We start from the raw sequence: 16299 nt of genomic DNA on the forward strand, positions 1-16299 counted from the left end.
TGTCGCGATATTGAAGTTGACATGATGGCTAGTGACTTGGACCTTGCATATTTTAGTGGCTTGGCAGGGTCTCACAGAGCTCCCCAGGAATAAGCCACACATTCGAGAAGTCATCAATTGTATCCATGATAAACCGAGTATCCACATCAATGGGCTTTGAACCGTTTAACAGCCTACAGCAGCATAGGCGCAGAGTAAAATATGTAGTTCTCCGGCCCCAGAACCTACTGTATATAAGCGCTAAAGCCTCTTGTGCCCATAAGGCCCCCTAATGTTTCTCCATCACTAAAGTTCTTCCTCAAACATTAACCTTCCAAAGATCCTCCCATTCTTCAGACTGATTCATTGTCTGTAATGGGCTCCAACGATGTTCCGCCCCCTACGTCCCCGCCTACTTCCAGCTCGTGTCTAACAGCCTTCTCCAAGCCGGCGGAGTTCTTTGGACAATAACCTACATTCTTTTCGTCTGCTCCTCCTTCCGCACGCGTTCCTATGGCATGCCCATTCTCGCGCTCGCCTTCAACTTCGCCTGGGAAGTAGTCTTCGCGCTCTATGTTGCAGAAACGCCTCTCGAGCGTAGCATCTTCACCATATGAATGATCCTCGATCTCGGACTGATCTACTGCGTTGTTGTATATGGCCAACATGAGTGGTCACACTCCCCTGCCATTGCTCGCAACTTGGGGAAGATTTTCACGGTGTTAGTTGCTGGAGCGTTGGTGGGCCATTGGACGTTTGCAAAGTGGTGGATTGATAATGATATGGGGAAGAGGGAGGGAAAGTTCTATATGGGCCGGGTGGGGCCTGATATGACAGAGCTAGGGTACTGGAGCGTAGCGTTCTGTCAGTCATATCTAAGTACTGCGAGTTTGGCGCAGCTGATGGTGAGAGGGCATTCGGGAGGCGTGGGATGGGGGATCTGGTAAGCCCTTTATTTACTTATGCGCCTATGGCGAATGCTGTGCGGTAATGGGCGAGATGAGGGTTTGATTGCTGATTGCTTCCATGGCTATAGGGCGGCAAGAACGCTGGTGTCATTTTTGGGCTTTGTTTTAAACCACGCTTGGGGTTGGTATCACTGGAGGAAGGCGCATGAATACTTCATGTCCCCTTTTTCGGTTTTTCTGTGGGGAGTTGGGTTGGTGGCTGATCTTCTATATCCGTTTTTGCTGTGGGAAGCCAGAAAAACGGAGAGGATACTTCCAAATGGACGAAAGGTTGGGGAAGACAGCCTGATAGAGAAAAAGAAGCGTGGGCGAACATTAAGTCCGATATAGAATCAGCGCATAGAACCGGAGGGCAGAGCGTTTTGCCACTCAGTGAGATTATCTTCTAACCCTCATCTTGGCATACCCATATTGCCACAAGATGCACCATATGAACCCGCCCTTCAAATCTGCCTTTAGGGTTGGAGGCTTAGTGTATCCGAGCCATGCCGCTTCCTCTTGTTTCCTGCAAGCTGTGCAACAGCAACAGGCTGGTCCTCACTCCCTCCGTCAAGATCAAACCTCTCCAGATACCCAGCTCTCGTGATAGTCGGCGAAAGTGGCGCAGCTTTCTGCCAGTCTTGTGCCCTTGCTATCCAACCTAAGAGCCAATCGCGGTTCTCTCCATCTTTTCTTACTACGTCCTCCACAAACGTCACCAAGGACGGATAATTGAACATATAAGTGCTTCTATATGCATGCTGGATACCAAAAGCTTGCCTACGTATCATCCTTGTAATGAGCAGTTTGAGAATGGCCTTTGGACAAGGCGATTTCCTGATCACCTTTTGCAGGTCTTCGAGCCCCGGGCGAACTACACAATTCAGCCGCTCAGAGAGCATCAGGGACACCATCTCCGTATGCCCAAGATGGAGGGCCTCTCTCCATGCCCAGCGATAGTTATAACCCTTCTTGCCTAAAGTGGAGAAGTGCATGTTCCGCAATGTGATCAGGAAGCGCAAAAACGTAATATTTTCCGGAGTGAAAGGCGCGTGGAGCAGTTTCGGAGGTATCCGGCATCTTATATAGACTAAATATGGGTAGCTCCTGAAGAGGTGGTCTAATGGGTTGAGTTTTGGTGGCATAATTGGTAGCTGAATGTGCCGCCCCCACGAATTTTTTATTAAAATGCTGGCGTTACACCACTCTTCTATATAAGCATGGTAGGCTCGGTTTACGTATTTCTGGAACATCGGCCAGGTCATCCAGCGGCGAGCGAAGATCCAGGACTGATACTTTGTATTTAACGGCCGAGGGTAAGTCCACGGAAATCTTAAGAAGCTGTTGATGCAGAAGTGCATGTATATATACTCGCACGAGAGCTTTGAAGTGAGCGCAGGGCTTGTGCCCGGGAAGAAATGGTTGTTGCTAAGGATGCAGATCTCTTGGAGGAGCTCAGGTGGGAGCTGTTCGAGGGTTGATAATGTAGGTCGATTCTTTCTCTTTTTAAGCTTTGGAAGCCTCCTTCGTCGCTTTGTAGGGTTAGCCGGTGCCTCTATCAGTCTCTCTGGAACCCTGGTGGTCCTGCCACTTCTCCTGGGTTGCTCGTCGGATTTCGAGGGCATAGTGATTTTGACAGATAATTCGGTATCCTCAAACAAGAACACAGTAGAAATCCCCACCACAACTGTTTACACGGGTAAAGTGTTTGGAGGGTTGATGGAGAGTCAACAACTAGATATATTAATCACCACGTCTAGTGCAGGCAACGATGTGGTGTCACGGAGTCAGGTGTTTTGGCAACAGATCGCTAATCTTCGGGAAACATGGAGGCTTGGCAGAATACTTTCAGCTAGCCGTTAATCTTACGCAGAAAGGCCTCCCTTCGTGAACCCCGAGCAATCATTGGATGATTCGTTGATATTGAAAGGCACCAAACTTCATTTCCTTCATGTTACGCCTTCGAAGCAACGGATTCGCTGTTTTACTGTTTCAATTCCGCAATTGGACCCTTGAGTAGACTTTGGAATCCTCAACGCTATCGTACTAAATTTGCAATGCCCCAGCCATGACGATCACCCGGAACTCGTGACAGCACCAAGAAAGTACCCTGCATCGTCTGCAGGCGCAATAGAAGATAGGTACAAGTAGGTTCGAATAATGAACACTGCCAATTCACTCAATATCGAGAGCAGGCCTCATCAAATTTAAAGTTTTGCTTCATTGTGAATCACCTGATTTCGCGTTCGTTGACTTCGCATTCGTTAAGAGTGAGCGGTGGAGAGCCGTGACTGGCGCTGCAAGCGAGCCAAGTTTCAACATCCCTAAGCCTAATCAACGTCCTATCCCACCTACATCGCCAGACGGCCAAAGACATGNGCTAGACTAGCCATGTATTTATGTCCTGTGTGTCTCTCCGTTCCGTTGGACCTGTGCCTGGTACCCCACTTTTGCTATACACATTATTCTTCATTCAATTCCCTTAAATCATCCGCAGAAGGCCGGGTGTAACCTATGCAGGATCTTTGTGTGAGGCATCGAGGAGAGGGGTTCCAAGTTCAACATTGAATCTTCTCTTCAAAGTCTCAGCCATCTTTTCTGAGAATTCTTCAAGGTATCCGGGACAAGGAATAGGTATTAAAGGCTTGGAAGAGCGGGATGCAATACGAAGCAAGGATATCTTTGTAGTGGGGTTCGAGCTTAGCCACAGTACTAATATAAAATTACCTACGCCCTGGTGGAAGACTCCGGAGGGAGACGATTTCAGCCAAAGTAGAAGAGATGCCTACGAGGCCGAGCAGCTGCCCTTAGCAAAGAGAGAGATAGTAGCGGCCCGTCTGAAGGTGATGCAATTGCAAATTGCACTTTCATCTTCAACACCAGCATTGAGAAGAAGCATTTACCAATTGATAAGGACAGCGCTTCCAGGGATACCCACTCTACAGAAGAGAACCAGGGTCGGCGCCGGCGGTGGCCGGTTGACTAGAGTCCGGAATCAGAAGAGACTTCTAAGCTCATTAGATTATGGATTTATAATTGTCTTAATAATCATGTCTCTTGTGAGAAGGTTTCCATGCATACGCCTATTCGCCCCATAGACGTTGGGGACTCAAAAAGGGCGTGCATGGTACGCTTGATAGAAACATCTAGACAACACGACTCCTACAGCTCTTATACCGCATTATCCCATTGTTAGTGTGCTATTCCTACTGTTCAGAAAGCGAAGATGACTACAACGACCTCCAACTTAGCCAAGCGTCTAGAGAAATTTTCCCTACAATCCCTACCTAAATCATTCCAGGATGCCATCCAAATCACAAGATCGATTGGCGAACGCTACCTCTAGATTGACTCGCTGTTACTCAAGTAGATGTAGCTAGGGAGAAAAGCCGCCGTGACATTGAGTTATAGGGTTAGGGAACGCATTACGGGCGGATCGAGATGGCTGAGATTCCCAGAGGAAAACGAAAGTATCGCTATATCGAATATTGTTAATAGAACCGACGGAACGTAAGTCTTCCCAACACAACCGGTCCTAAGTCGGCCCTAACGGAATTATATCTGGTTTTTGCTCGCAAATCACCACCTCGAGTTTATCTTCGCTCAGCTCAACAATTCTCAAATTATGAAAGCGCTCGACGGTCCCCCTTGAAGCATCGACGATACATATGCCTTGATTCTGGAAAGGGCAGATACAGTGCTCTTATCAATATTCAATATTAGGATTTGGCCGTATTGATATTGTCGGTATCACCCGGGGGGGTACTGCAATTGCAATATAAGGTAACAGGTTCTTTGATTCATTCGTGTCTTTCGCAGAGGATCGTAAGGATCGCGGTGCCTAAATAGGGGGCTGATGAGTCACCGTAAGGATGACTAATCAGAGACATAACCACGTAACCTCTACTCGTACAGACACTGGCGACATTTATAAAAAGGAAAGAAGGTAAGAAAGTATAAAGGAGAAGTATATAGCAGTACGGTGCCAGCTTAGACGGACTGTAGGCGTAACGGTACAATTGTTTAGTCGGTAGACTCTATCTATATATTCCAACACTGGCAGTTCTTTCTTTGTGCGTAAAACCACTAATATATAGACTTTATTAACGTAGTATTCGTAGCTTGCAAAGGCCGTAGGGGGGGGAGGAGCACGCTGGCATTTGGGGCGCGCTATTAACGTAATTTTCGACGTGGCAGATCTGCAGGGGAGGCAGCAGACAGTGACGTTTGTAGGTAAGGGGAGCTCGGCCGTAGGAAGGTTATTTGAGACAGCTGGAGCTGAGTTGCGCTGTTGCCGGGCAGGTTGCGGAGGTTCGTACGAGCTTGGCTGCCGTAGGTCCTTGGCTTTAGTTAAGGGGGAGAGTGAAGCTAGCGGAGCTTGCGCGGGCGGAGCTTGTGCGGACGGAGCTTGCGCAGGCGGAGCTTCTGTAGACGGAGCTTGCGTAGGCGGAGCTTGCGCGGACGGAGCTTGTGCGGACGAGGCTTGTGTAGGCGGAGCTTGCGCGGACGGAGCTTGTGTAGGCGGAGCTTGTGTAGACGGAGCTTGCGTGGACGGGGCTTGTGCAGATGGGGCTTGCGTGGGCGGAGCTTGCGCAGACGGAGATTGCGCGGACGAAGCTTGTGTGGACGGAGCTTGCTGGGGTATAGACGCAGCAGGTGGTTGAGGTGTCCTAGGGGTGGTGGCAAGTGGGCGTAATTTGAGACGATAGTTGATAGCATACGAATTGAAGGGTCCTTCGCTGTTGATATATAGCTGAATTTCTGCATCTGACCATTCCGTACGGTCGTCCTCGTGAGCGACGTTGTATAGTGCTTGTGGTACTAACTTGCTCTTTTTGTTAAAGACCTATACTCTATTACGTCGGAGTAGTTGTTTAAGTCTTTTAATTGCAGACCTATTAGCGTCCTTAAATGTTTATACCTCAAAATTATCGAAGTCCTCTTGGTATGAATCCCATAGGGTTTTATCCTTAAAGTTGTAGCTAGTATACTCATTGATTTTGAAGTAAATGTAATTGGTGATATCCTCTGCAGTAGTCTCGTTGGTTAGGGTGATTCCATTAGCCTAGTTTAGACGTTAGGTTCGTGTATCGGACATAATTGACTGGCGTAGATCGTGGTATAGGTTGTGGTGTAGGTCGTAGTGTAGGTCGTGGTGTAGGTAGGGGTGTAGGTAGGGGTGCTGCTGACGCTGCTGGGTGTACTGGCGCTCAGTAAAGAGGTTGTACTAGGTGTTGATTTTGCGTGGTAGACGCGAACCGAACGAAGCCTTGGTAGGAGTCGGTTCTTAAGTTCCCAGGGCCTTGGTAGGAAGGGTTCTCCTTATTAAGTGGTTGATTTGCGTGATGGACGCGAACCGAACGAAGCCTTAGTAGGAGTCGGTTCTTTGAGTTCCCAGGGCCTTGGTAGGAAGGGTTCTCCTTAGCAAACGCGATACGATTGACGGGCCTTAGTAGGAGCGATCGCGTGTTATCTCTCTTCGTAATAACACCGGATTCTGATCTGTGATATCAACTAATTAGTGTCGGTATCACCCGGGGGGGTACTGCAATTGCAATATAAGGTAACAGGTTCTTTGATTCATTCGTGTCTTTCGCAGAGGATCGTAAGGATCGCGGTGCCTAAATAGGGGGCTGATGAGTCACCGTAAGGATGACTAATCAGAGACATGACCACGTAACCTCTACTCGTACAGACAGATATTGATATTAAATAATAGTTTAATATTGAAAGATATTGAATTGTTTTATTTAAAAGTAGGCTCTATACGCCCCTAGGCTCTAGTAGAGCTTTAAAATAGCTACTCTCTCGCTACTGCTCTCTCACTACTATCGTTACCTTCGTGATCCTTAACGTGGTGTAGTAGATGTTAGCTGGTCTCTAGATTCTGCCAAGGCCTCTAAAGCCTCTTATACTACATTCATCGCTATAAGCCTCCCTCCGGCGGTGATATTACTTAGTAGCTAGCTCTTTAAGCACTCCGTATATTTAATATTAGTACTCCCTAGTAATATGCGGTCCTATAAGATTGTTTACCATATACCTAAAAAGACTTGCTCGGCCTCTGCTAATATTAACGGTATAGATAATATATTAATTGCCATTTAAGAAAGTTATAGGTAATCAGCTCTATAAGTTAGATTAAGCCACTACTATAGCGCCGTGCCTTAAATTAAAATAGGCTTTAAGTTAATAAAGTCTTTATACTCGTCCTCTACGCTACTAATAACGTTAAGTATGTATATATAGAGTTCGGTTTTAAAAGGCTCAGTAGAGCAATTAGTAGAAGTGGCTTTTAGTTTAACTTCGCGATATATATATATTGCTCCTCCTAAAGCTTCTTTACTGCTATAAACAATTTTTTATACCACTTCTTATTCCAGTGCCTTTTAATATAGGTTTTCCGACGTAAGGGGTAAAGGAGAATTAAGGCGGCGTATACAGAAGTATCGTTAGTAAGCTTATAGTATTTATTAAAGGTATACCAGCTTATAAGAATGGCAGAGAGGAGGCGTTAATTTAGGCGATATTAATCCTATAAACTAATTAGTAAAGCCTTAATTACAACTATAAAAGCTTACCTTTAACTGCTTATAGTGTTTAATAAGTATATCTATAGTATATAGCGTCTAGTTAATTAATAAGAAGTTACCTTAGTTTATTATTATAACCTTATAGAATGGCTTTAAGAAGGCGTATATCTTATTAATAATATTCTAATCCTCTAGTAAGAGGCAGTTATCTTTTACTTCCTTAAACTAATTCCGATAGTATACATTAATTACTATTTAAACTTTTTTACTCTTAATAGCTTTAAGTATAGTATACTATAAGTTCTACTAAGTAATATTATTTAAAGGAATTAATCGTCTGGCTAAGGTTTTAAACTTATTCTAGTAAGCCTCTAACGCGCGAATATGTATAATAAGGTTATAAACTCTACTAAATATACCAATCTCTTTCTAGCCTACAGCTTTTACTTCCTTTATCTTTTATATAAGCTTCTTATTAATTACTAAGTTCTTATTAAGCTAAACTTGCTAAAGGGCTTTATTAATTATATCTTTATCTTTAATATAGAGGAAGGCCTAGAGGGTAAGGTTAATAATATAGCCACTATATTAAATTTAGTGGTAAACTAGGTCCTAATAAGGGAGCTTTTTTTCCTAAAGGGCTGTAGAAATAAAGCAATATATCTTATTGTTTAAGCCGTAATTATCGCTATATATATAGCCAATATTACCTAAAATCCCGTAGCTCTTAGCAGTGCGAAGAAAGGTAATGGCTTAGTCCTTACTACCGTGTAAGAGGAGCTCTGTGTTAGCGACTCAGTCAATCGAGGCACGAGCACGGTATGAGGGACGCGTAAGCCTGTACGATTGGATTATCTATAAACGAGAATCTAAAGCTAGGGAAAGGAAAGGAGAAGAAGAGCAGCGCCGGTTGAAGTGGGGTTCTTTTATATGGTCCTCTAGTCACGTGACCGCAAAGTTCTGCCAAGTTCTACTAACCAAGTTCTGCCGTTTTCTGCCAGTGCCGTAATATTACCCCCCCCCTCAGTAAAGCCTGCCCTTAGGCTTTGTATATCCGTATTACACCTATAGGGCGTTCTTATCCTCATGCTCTTCCGGTAGCTTGTCTTCTTTGCTATATTAGCACTCTATCCACTTGTCTAGGTACTTTAGAGGTCCTAGTTCGTTAGGGTAACGGCTATAGAATTCTTAAAGCTTATAGGGACTGCTAATAAGGTTCCATATAGGGTACTAGGTAGAATCTGGGTTATAGCCTTTCCAACTAACGTGGTACTTTAGCGTTTTCCTTACTAGTTTACAGGCTAGTATTTCTTTAATTTCCTATTCATTGTCACCATTGACTTAAATTAGTAGGGGAGGTTCGTTCTTTTGTCTAGGCAATGGGTCGTTTATAGCTTTCTATAACTTATCTAGTAAGAAGATAGGGTAGACCTTAATTGAATCCGGGAGCTTTACTTTATATAAGTTGCCAATCTTCTTAAGGACCTTATATGGTCCTGCTATTTAATAGTCTAGCTTATAGCTAGGCCGTTCTGTCTTCTAGTTCTTTGTTATAACCCAAACTATATTACCTACGGTGAAGTCAGGCTCTCGCCTATGCTTATTCGCCTACTGTTGCATTAATTTCTAAGCCTTTTTTAGATTTATACGGGCTACTATCTAGGCTTCTTCTAAGCGCTTAGCGTACTACTAGGCTTTCTTATAAGATAGTTTTTCGCGTATAGTCTGGGGTCCTTCTAGTCTTTCCTAGTTAAAGCTTGTGCGGGGTAAGTAACCCATTTCTAGTTAAATAGGGGCAAATCCAGTAGAGTTATAGGGTAGGGTCGCTTAAGCGTAGTCTATTAGGGGCAACAGCTTAGCCTAGTTATTCTAAAAGTAGTTAATAAAAGGCTAGAGTCTCTGGTCTAAATATTAATTTATAATCTCCGTCTGGCTATCTATTTAGGGGTAGTATGCTATAAAAAGCTTTAGCTTAATACCTAGGATTTAGGTAAACTTGTTTTAGAAAGCTGATATAAACTGCGGCCTATAATTAGATACGATAGTATCTAGTAGTCCGTAGATTTGGTAGACATAGTAGATATATAGTTAGGCTGCCTTTTTAGCATTAATATTCTTATAATAGGGGATTAAGAACGGGCGCTTACTAAAGCGGTTAACTAGAATTATAACTATATCGTATCTATTACGGTCTAGAGGTAGCTTATAAAAGTCTATAGAGATATACTGCTAGGGGCGGTTGGGTATTAGGAGGGATTTTAATAATCCTAGGGTCTTATCTTATGGAATTGTAGACCTATAACAGTCGTTGCAATTCCGCACGTAATAGTTAATATCTATAACTATTCCGGGCCAGTAGTAGCGGTCACTAATAATCTTGCGGGTCTTATTCTTTCTAGGGTAGGCCGTAGAGACTTGAGTATGTGCTTCGGTAATAAGTTAAGTCCGTAAATTCTGCTTCTCTGCTACCACTAGCCGTTCCTAGTATTTTAGCAGTCCATTTTCAAGGGACTAAGGGCTAGTAATATTCTTTGCCTTTTTACGGTACTCCTATAGGGAAGGGGCTGTACGGTTTACTTGCAGTAGTTTATTAATAAAGTTAAGTTCCGTGGAGTTAATAGAGTATATCTTGGCGTCTAAAGAGTTTATATTTAGTTCTACCCATATCTAGGGGTTAAGATACTTTGGTTATAGTAGCGCCTAGGTCTATAATAAGATCTTTACGGCTATCTGGTTATTTATGTCCTGTTTATACCTTATAAGAGCATCTACACAGTTAGTGGCGCCTGGCCTATATATAATTAGGAAGTTAAACTAAGATAGGGTGTCCGCTTAGCGTGCCTATTAGGCCGTAAAGCCTTTATTATTATAAAATATTCTAAGGCCTTATAATCGGAAACTACCTAGATAGACTTAGGGGTGCCTTCTAGTTAGGCTCGCCAGTGCTAAAAGCTAGAGATAATAGCCAGTATTTCTTTGTTATAAATCGGGTAGTTTAGCTTAGCATTTACTATAGTTTTTAAATAGTAAGCAATAGGGTGCTATTCTCCGTCCGTCTACTTTTGGGAGTAAACACCAGCTATAACGCTATCTATGGCATCAGTTTCTAGCATTAAGGGCCGTTTTAGGTTAAAGTGGGCGAGTAAGGGAGCAGAGACCAGTCGTTTCTTAAGCTCGTCAAAGGCCTACCTATATGCGGTGTTAAAGTAAAAGGGCCAGTCCTTGCGGGTAAGTTAGCTTAGGGGCTAGGTAATCCTACTATAGTTCTTAATAAAGCGTTGGTAGAAGTTATAGAACCCTAAGAATAACTGCACCCCCTTTACGGTTCTTAGGGGTACCTATTAGTTAATTATAGCCGTCTTTTCTAGGTCTGCCTCGATTCCATTTATACTAATAATAAACCCTAGGTACTTTATACGCTTAACACTAAATTCCGATTTCCTAATATTGGCCTAAAGGCTGGCCTCGCGGAGCCGTTATAGGACTTTATAGATATACTCCTTGTGTTCTAACTTATTCTTAGAGTAGATTATAATATTATCTAGGTAGGCCGTATAGAAGTTATTAAGGTAGTTAAAGAGTATATCGTTTATATATCGCTAGTACGTAGCTAGTCCGTTAGTTAGTTTAAAAGGAAGTACTTTATATTTATATGTTCCGTAACAAGTCTAAAATATAGTAAGATCTTCTAATCTAGGGTTTATTCTAATCCGGTAAAAAGCCTAACAGATATTAAGCTTAGTAAAGATCTTAGCTCTACTTATTTAGGCTAGAGTCTTATTAAGTAAGGGCAGTAGGTAGCGGTCCTTGTGGGTTATATTATTAAGTTTATAGTAGTTAATGCAGAAACAAAGTCCTTTATTTGGCTTTTTGGTAAAGAGAATAGGCGAGTTAAAAGGGGCTTAACTAGGCTTAATAAAGCCCTTATTTAGGTTATTAATAAGGTACTACTTTATAGCCTATAATTCGGCAGTAAACTACTAACGAAGGGGGCTATAGCTAAGGGTGTCTTCCTTATCTGGTTTAATCTCAATCCTGTGGTCGTACGGTTAGTAAGGCGGGAGTATATCGGACGCCGCCTTAGAGAATACGTCCTTGAATTTCCAGTATTAAGGGGGTAGTTTCTATTCTACTAGCTCCTCGCTAATAAGCTCGCCTTCCTATTTACTAAGCTCTTTTTCCTTTTCTTTAATTATTCGATTAATTTTATATAAGCTAGTAGTAAAGGTAACGGTATTGTTACGAACGCTTTAAGTACGATGTTACGACTACTTAGAGAGGAGTCGGAGGAAGCTAGTTAGTTGATACAAGTACGGTCTAGGATGGAACCCGTGGAACTATATAACGAGAAATAGTAAGCAGAGTCACGTGATGTGATCTGTGTGATCTGTATGATCTGCGAGATCTGTAATAGAGCGAATAGAGCAGACAGAGCAGACAGAGCAACGACTTTCTTAGGAGTACGGTTGTGTATTTAAGGACCCTCAGTCCCTACCTAGATAGTTCCTCCCTTATAGTAATTCTTAGAATATAATTAGAGTTAATCTATTAGGCAACCACTCTACCAGTTGTTATTATATTATTAACTTATTTATAATACCTATATACCTAGCCCATTAACAAGTCCACTGTAGTTCCTACTATAAGGCCCCATTATATAATTACTACTATAGTTACGGTTTTAGTAAGTTAAATAATATACTACTAAAAGCAGCCACTATAACGCCATTAACGGCGGTAACTACGTTAGGATTAGGTAACGATACTAGTATAGCAGATACTAATTCGCAATAACCTATAACAGTAGGATAGTTATAAGTAATAGTTAACCAGTTAACGGAAGATAATATAGTACTTAAAAATAGGATTAATAGAATAGGAGCAGCAAAGGTTAAGTTACTATTAATTAAAAGATTTTTAGGGGAAAGATTAAAGCTTAAAGGATTCCTTATGCAAATATACTTTAAGGTTGCGTAAGAGGAAGTAAAGCTAGTAATAACTATGGATTAAGTAGCGTACGCAGGATTATTCTTATTAGGAAGAGCACTTAAATAGTTTAAGCCTTACCTTATAGAGATATAAGTAAATAGAATAACAATAATAAACTAAGAGGTATAGTTTATGTTCTTAAGTTAGGAAGGGTTTATAGAGTAACTTATACAAATGTTTAGAGATCCGGAGGCAATAACTATAGTAGAAAGAAAACTTTAAGATATTATATAACAAACCTTAGCAATTAAGTATACTATATAGTTCTAAACGCTAGTAACGTAAGTTAAGTAAAATAATAAGGCGCTTATGGTATAATATAAACAGGGACTTAAGGCTAAAGTCTAAAACATAATTATTCTAATAAAAGATGCGGATACCCTAAGGGAACTAATAGATTAAGCGATAAAGATTAATAATAGGATCTACTAAAGGGAATAGGCTAAAAAAGGCTAGGATAGAGTTCTATAGTTATATAAGATATAAAGTACGCAATAACCTAAGCTAAATTAGAAAATATGGTATGGCGCAGAGCTAATAGACTTAAGTAGTACTAAAGAAACCTATAAGAAATAGAGTAAAAAACTATAGAAACTTAGAGGTTAAGAATTAAGTAATTATAGGACTAAGGAGTATAGGCTAAACTAGGGATCTTAGTAATAGAAGACGTTTAAGCGGACTCTATAATAAAAGCAATAGTTTAAAAAGGGAGCTTATATAAATTGCGAAAAATAGGGTTATTTCGCCAGAGACTATAGAAGTAGTTAGAGTTATTATATAGTAAAGGGAACTAGACCGGTAGTATATAATATAGATATATAGAGGGATAATAGTATGCTATAAGGAATAAAAGAATATTTAATTAGAAGTTTTGCGTTTTGTTATAATAACGTATACTAAATTTATAAAGACGTTAAGTATGGTGTAAGCTATTAGCTATAAGAACTAGAGTTAAGAGGACTTAAAGGAACTAAAGAGTTAGATAAAGAATAAGATCGACTCTATAAGCTAGATTAGGATATTACAGTAATATACGGATAATAATTAGTAATAATAATAATAAAGTTAGAGTACTTATTAATTAATAGCGACGAGGATAGTAAAGGAACTAACTAGGGGTATTTAAACCTTAATAACGTAATAGAAGTAGAGACTAAGACCGCTATAAAGCAAGGTTTGGTAATAGGTATTATAATACCGTTAGATACGGCATCTATTGCTTTATAAGATAAAAGGAGTAATATCTAAAGATAATTAAGTAAATAGACGACTACTAGTGCTAGCTTACCACTTAATAAAGGTAAAAGGCTAAAGGCTTAAGATTCTTAAGACGAGATAAGAGACGACTAAGATTCTTAAGATAAAATGAGGTATGCTTAAGGACCTATAATAGACGAAAACCGATAGAATAGAGCAATAGCTTAGTTTAGTAATATATGAATAAGCTTAGGACGAAGTTTCCTAAAGGCATAAAACTCTTAAGACGAGATAAGTAAGATCTAGGACTCTTAAGATAAGATAAGGATACTAGTAAAGCCTAGTTAAACTAAGGCTAAAGCGTAACTTAAGAAAGAAGTAAGCTTAGGGTTAAAGAATCTAAGGGGTTAAGAATTTAGAGTATAAATAGGGATACCCGTAAGAAAGAAGTAAGAGACTTCGCTATAGATTAGGGAATCTATAGTATAAATAGTAGTTAGACTAGGAGATAGATATATAGACCTAGAAGACTTACTAGGTAAATATAGTGTTTAGCCTAAAGATTAGAAAGTTAATACAGTAATTAAGAAGTAAGAGAACTTTAAGGATCTAATTATAAGACGTAAATAATAAGAAACTATAGACGAGTTTAGAGCAAAAATTATTATATAGTAAGAAAAAAAACTAGATATAAGATTTAGTATATTAGGTCGTATAAGGAATAGAGCACTTATATAAAGAATTACTAATAGGCTAAGAACAGGCATACTAAGAGCTAAGTAGCTTACTAAACTAGAAAATAAAAAGGATTTAGGGATTCTTACTAGGTTTAAAAAATGATATATAAAAGGCTGTTATAACGTAGTAATAAGAAGATACTTCTTTACGGACAGACTATATATACTTTAGCAGCTATACTAAAAGTAGTATAGGCAACAACATAATGATAAGTAGGAAGATTTCTATATATAGTTAGATAAAAAAGTTATCCAAAACCACCTAATTACGGAAAAAGCGATAAATTATATTAAGGGAGCCTTAATTATAATATTAAAGGATCTAGAGGAACAATTAGAGGACTGGAGAAATAAAAGGCGCGTTTTAGTACCTATAAATAAAGTTATAACGTTTAGATTAGTGCGATAGAGGTTTAAACTTAAAGATAAAGATAAGTTAAGAGTTAACCTAAAATACCTAGCATACTATACGCTATTATGGATTGTATACATAGACGATATATATAAGATGTATAAGAATCTAAAGAAAAAGAACCAGAAATACCCTATAAGGATGTACTAGATAATAGATAAATAATAGTATAGGAATGCTAAGTATATATACGGCTGGTATCTAGCAGAAGTCTAAGAGGAAGGAAGTTTAATACTTTAACCAGGAAGGTTCCTTATAGAAGAATGCTTAGATAGATAATAATAGTAGGAATATCCAGAGAATACCTATCTATAGTATATTAAAGATAAAAAGCGAACTAAATATTAGCTAAAGAATAAGCTAAGTGTAATAGGATTAAGTAGCTAATAGTTAGGAAAAGTAGAGGCCTATAGGACTAGAGGGAGCTAGTAGTAGAGCCTTAGACCCTTAAAGGAATTTAAGGATAATACCTAAACCTAAGAATTAATTGGCAAGATTAACAGTTTAAAGTGTTAGTAGATAGTAAAGCGATATAAAACCATATCTTACTAGCAGCAGTTAAAAGGATAGAGCTACTATATAGGCAAAAAGAGCACCCTTATTTATTAGTAACAATTTTAGGAGATCTAATAGCCTATGGAGGAGGTATTATTAATCTTAAAATAGGACTAATTTAGATAACTATTAAAGGAAGATAAGTTAAGATATCTTTTAATATATTACTATTAGGGAATAATAAGGCAGTATTAGAAATACCTTAGTTATAGAAATATAATCTAAAGATTAATTGGGTTATAGGTTAGGTTAATATTAGAGATATATAATAACGTAAGATGCAATAATAAACTAAGTTAGTATAGTACTAAGTCGGAGCAATATATAAGGAGACTAATTAAGGATTAAGCTATATACTAAAGAGATACCATAAGTATAATAAGAAGCTATGGTTACTAAAAAGTAAAAAGCTATTAGATTATATAGTATAGGACTATAAAATAGAGCTAGAACTAAGAATAAGTTTAAGGTTTTACCTAACTTATAAGTTAATAGAAAAAGAGTTACAGGCACTTAAGAAGTTTATCCAGAAAAATCTTTAAAAAGGATACATTAGACTATTATAGTCATTAGCGGGATATCTAGTACTATTTATACTAAAGAAGAATAAAAAACTTAGACTATACATTAACTATAGATAGTTAAACAGCATTACTAGGAAGGATAGGTATTCTTTACCCTTAATTAGCAAAATCTAAGATAGGATTAGTAATACGTAAATCTTTATAAAGATAGATCTAAGATAGGCGTACTATTAGATTAGAATTAAAGAAGGCGATAAATAGAAGGCAGCCTTTAGGTTAAAGGAAGGACTATATAAACTACTAGTTATATAATTTAGGCTTATAAACGTACTAGTAACGTTTTAGAAGCGTATTAACAATATATTAAAAGAATACTTAGATGAATTTATTATAGTATACCTTAATAATATTATTATCTACTTAATA

The 16299-nt window shown here is 39.3% G+C and overlaps 2 protein-coding genes across 2 annotated transcripts; one reads left to right on the plus strand and one right to left on the minus strand.

Moving 5' to 3' along the window:
- Nucleotides 1-198: 198 nt before the first annotated feature.
- K441DRAFT_237307 (uncharacterized protein) lies at nt 199-1492 on the plus strand. The gene is made up of 2 exons (XM_067640688.1): nt 199-922; nt 1016-1492. The coding sequence occupies exons 1-2, from the start codon at nt 597-599 to the stop codon at nt 1275-1277; spliced, it is 588 nt and encodes a 195-aa protein (XP_067500092.1). The 5' UTR covers nt 199-596; the 3' UTR covers nt 1278-1492.
- Nucleotides 1340-2783, minus strand: K441DRAFT_237303 (uncharacterized protein). The gene has a single exon (XM_067640687.1). It carries the CDS (start codon nt 2549-2551, stop codon nt 1403-1405), a length of 1149 nt encoding a protein of 382 aa, XP_067500093.1. The 5' UTR covers nt 2552-2783; the 3' UTR covers nt 1340-1402.
- Between the last annotated feature and the right edge of the window lie 13516 nt (nt 2784-16299).

The sequence above is a fragment of the Cenococcum geophilum genome, assembly GCF_001692895.1.
Source record: "Cenococcum geophilum 1.58 unplaced genomic scaffold K441scaffold_46, whole genome shotgun sequence".
Taxonomy (NCBI): domain Eukaryota; kingdom Fungi; phylum Ascomycota; class Dothideomycetes; order Gloniales; family Gloniaceae; genus Cenococcum; species Cenococcum geophilum.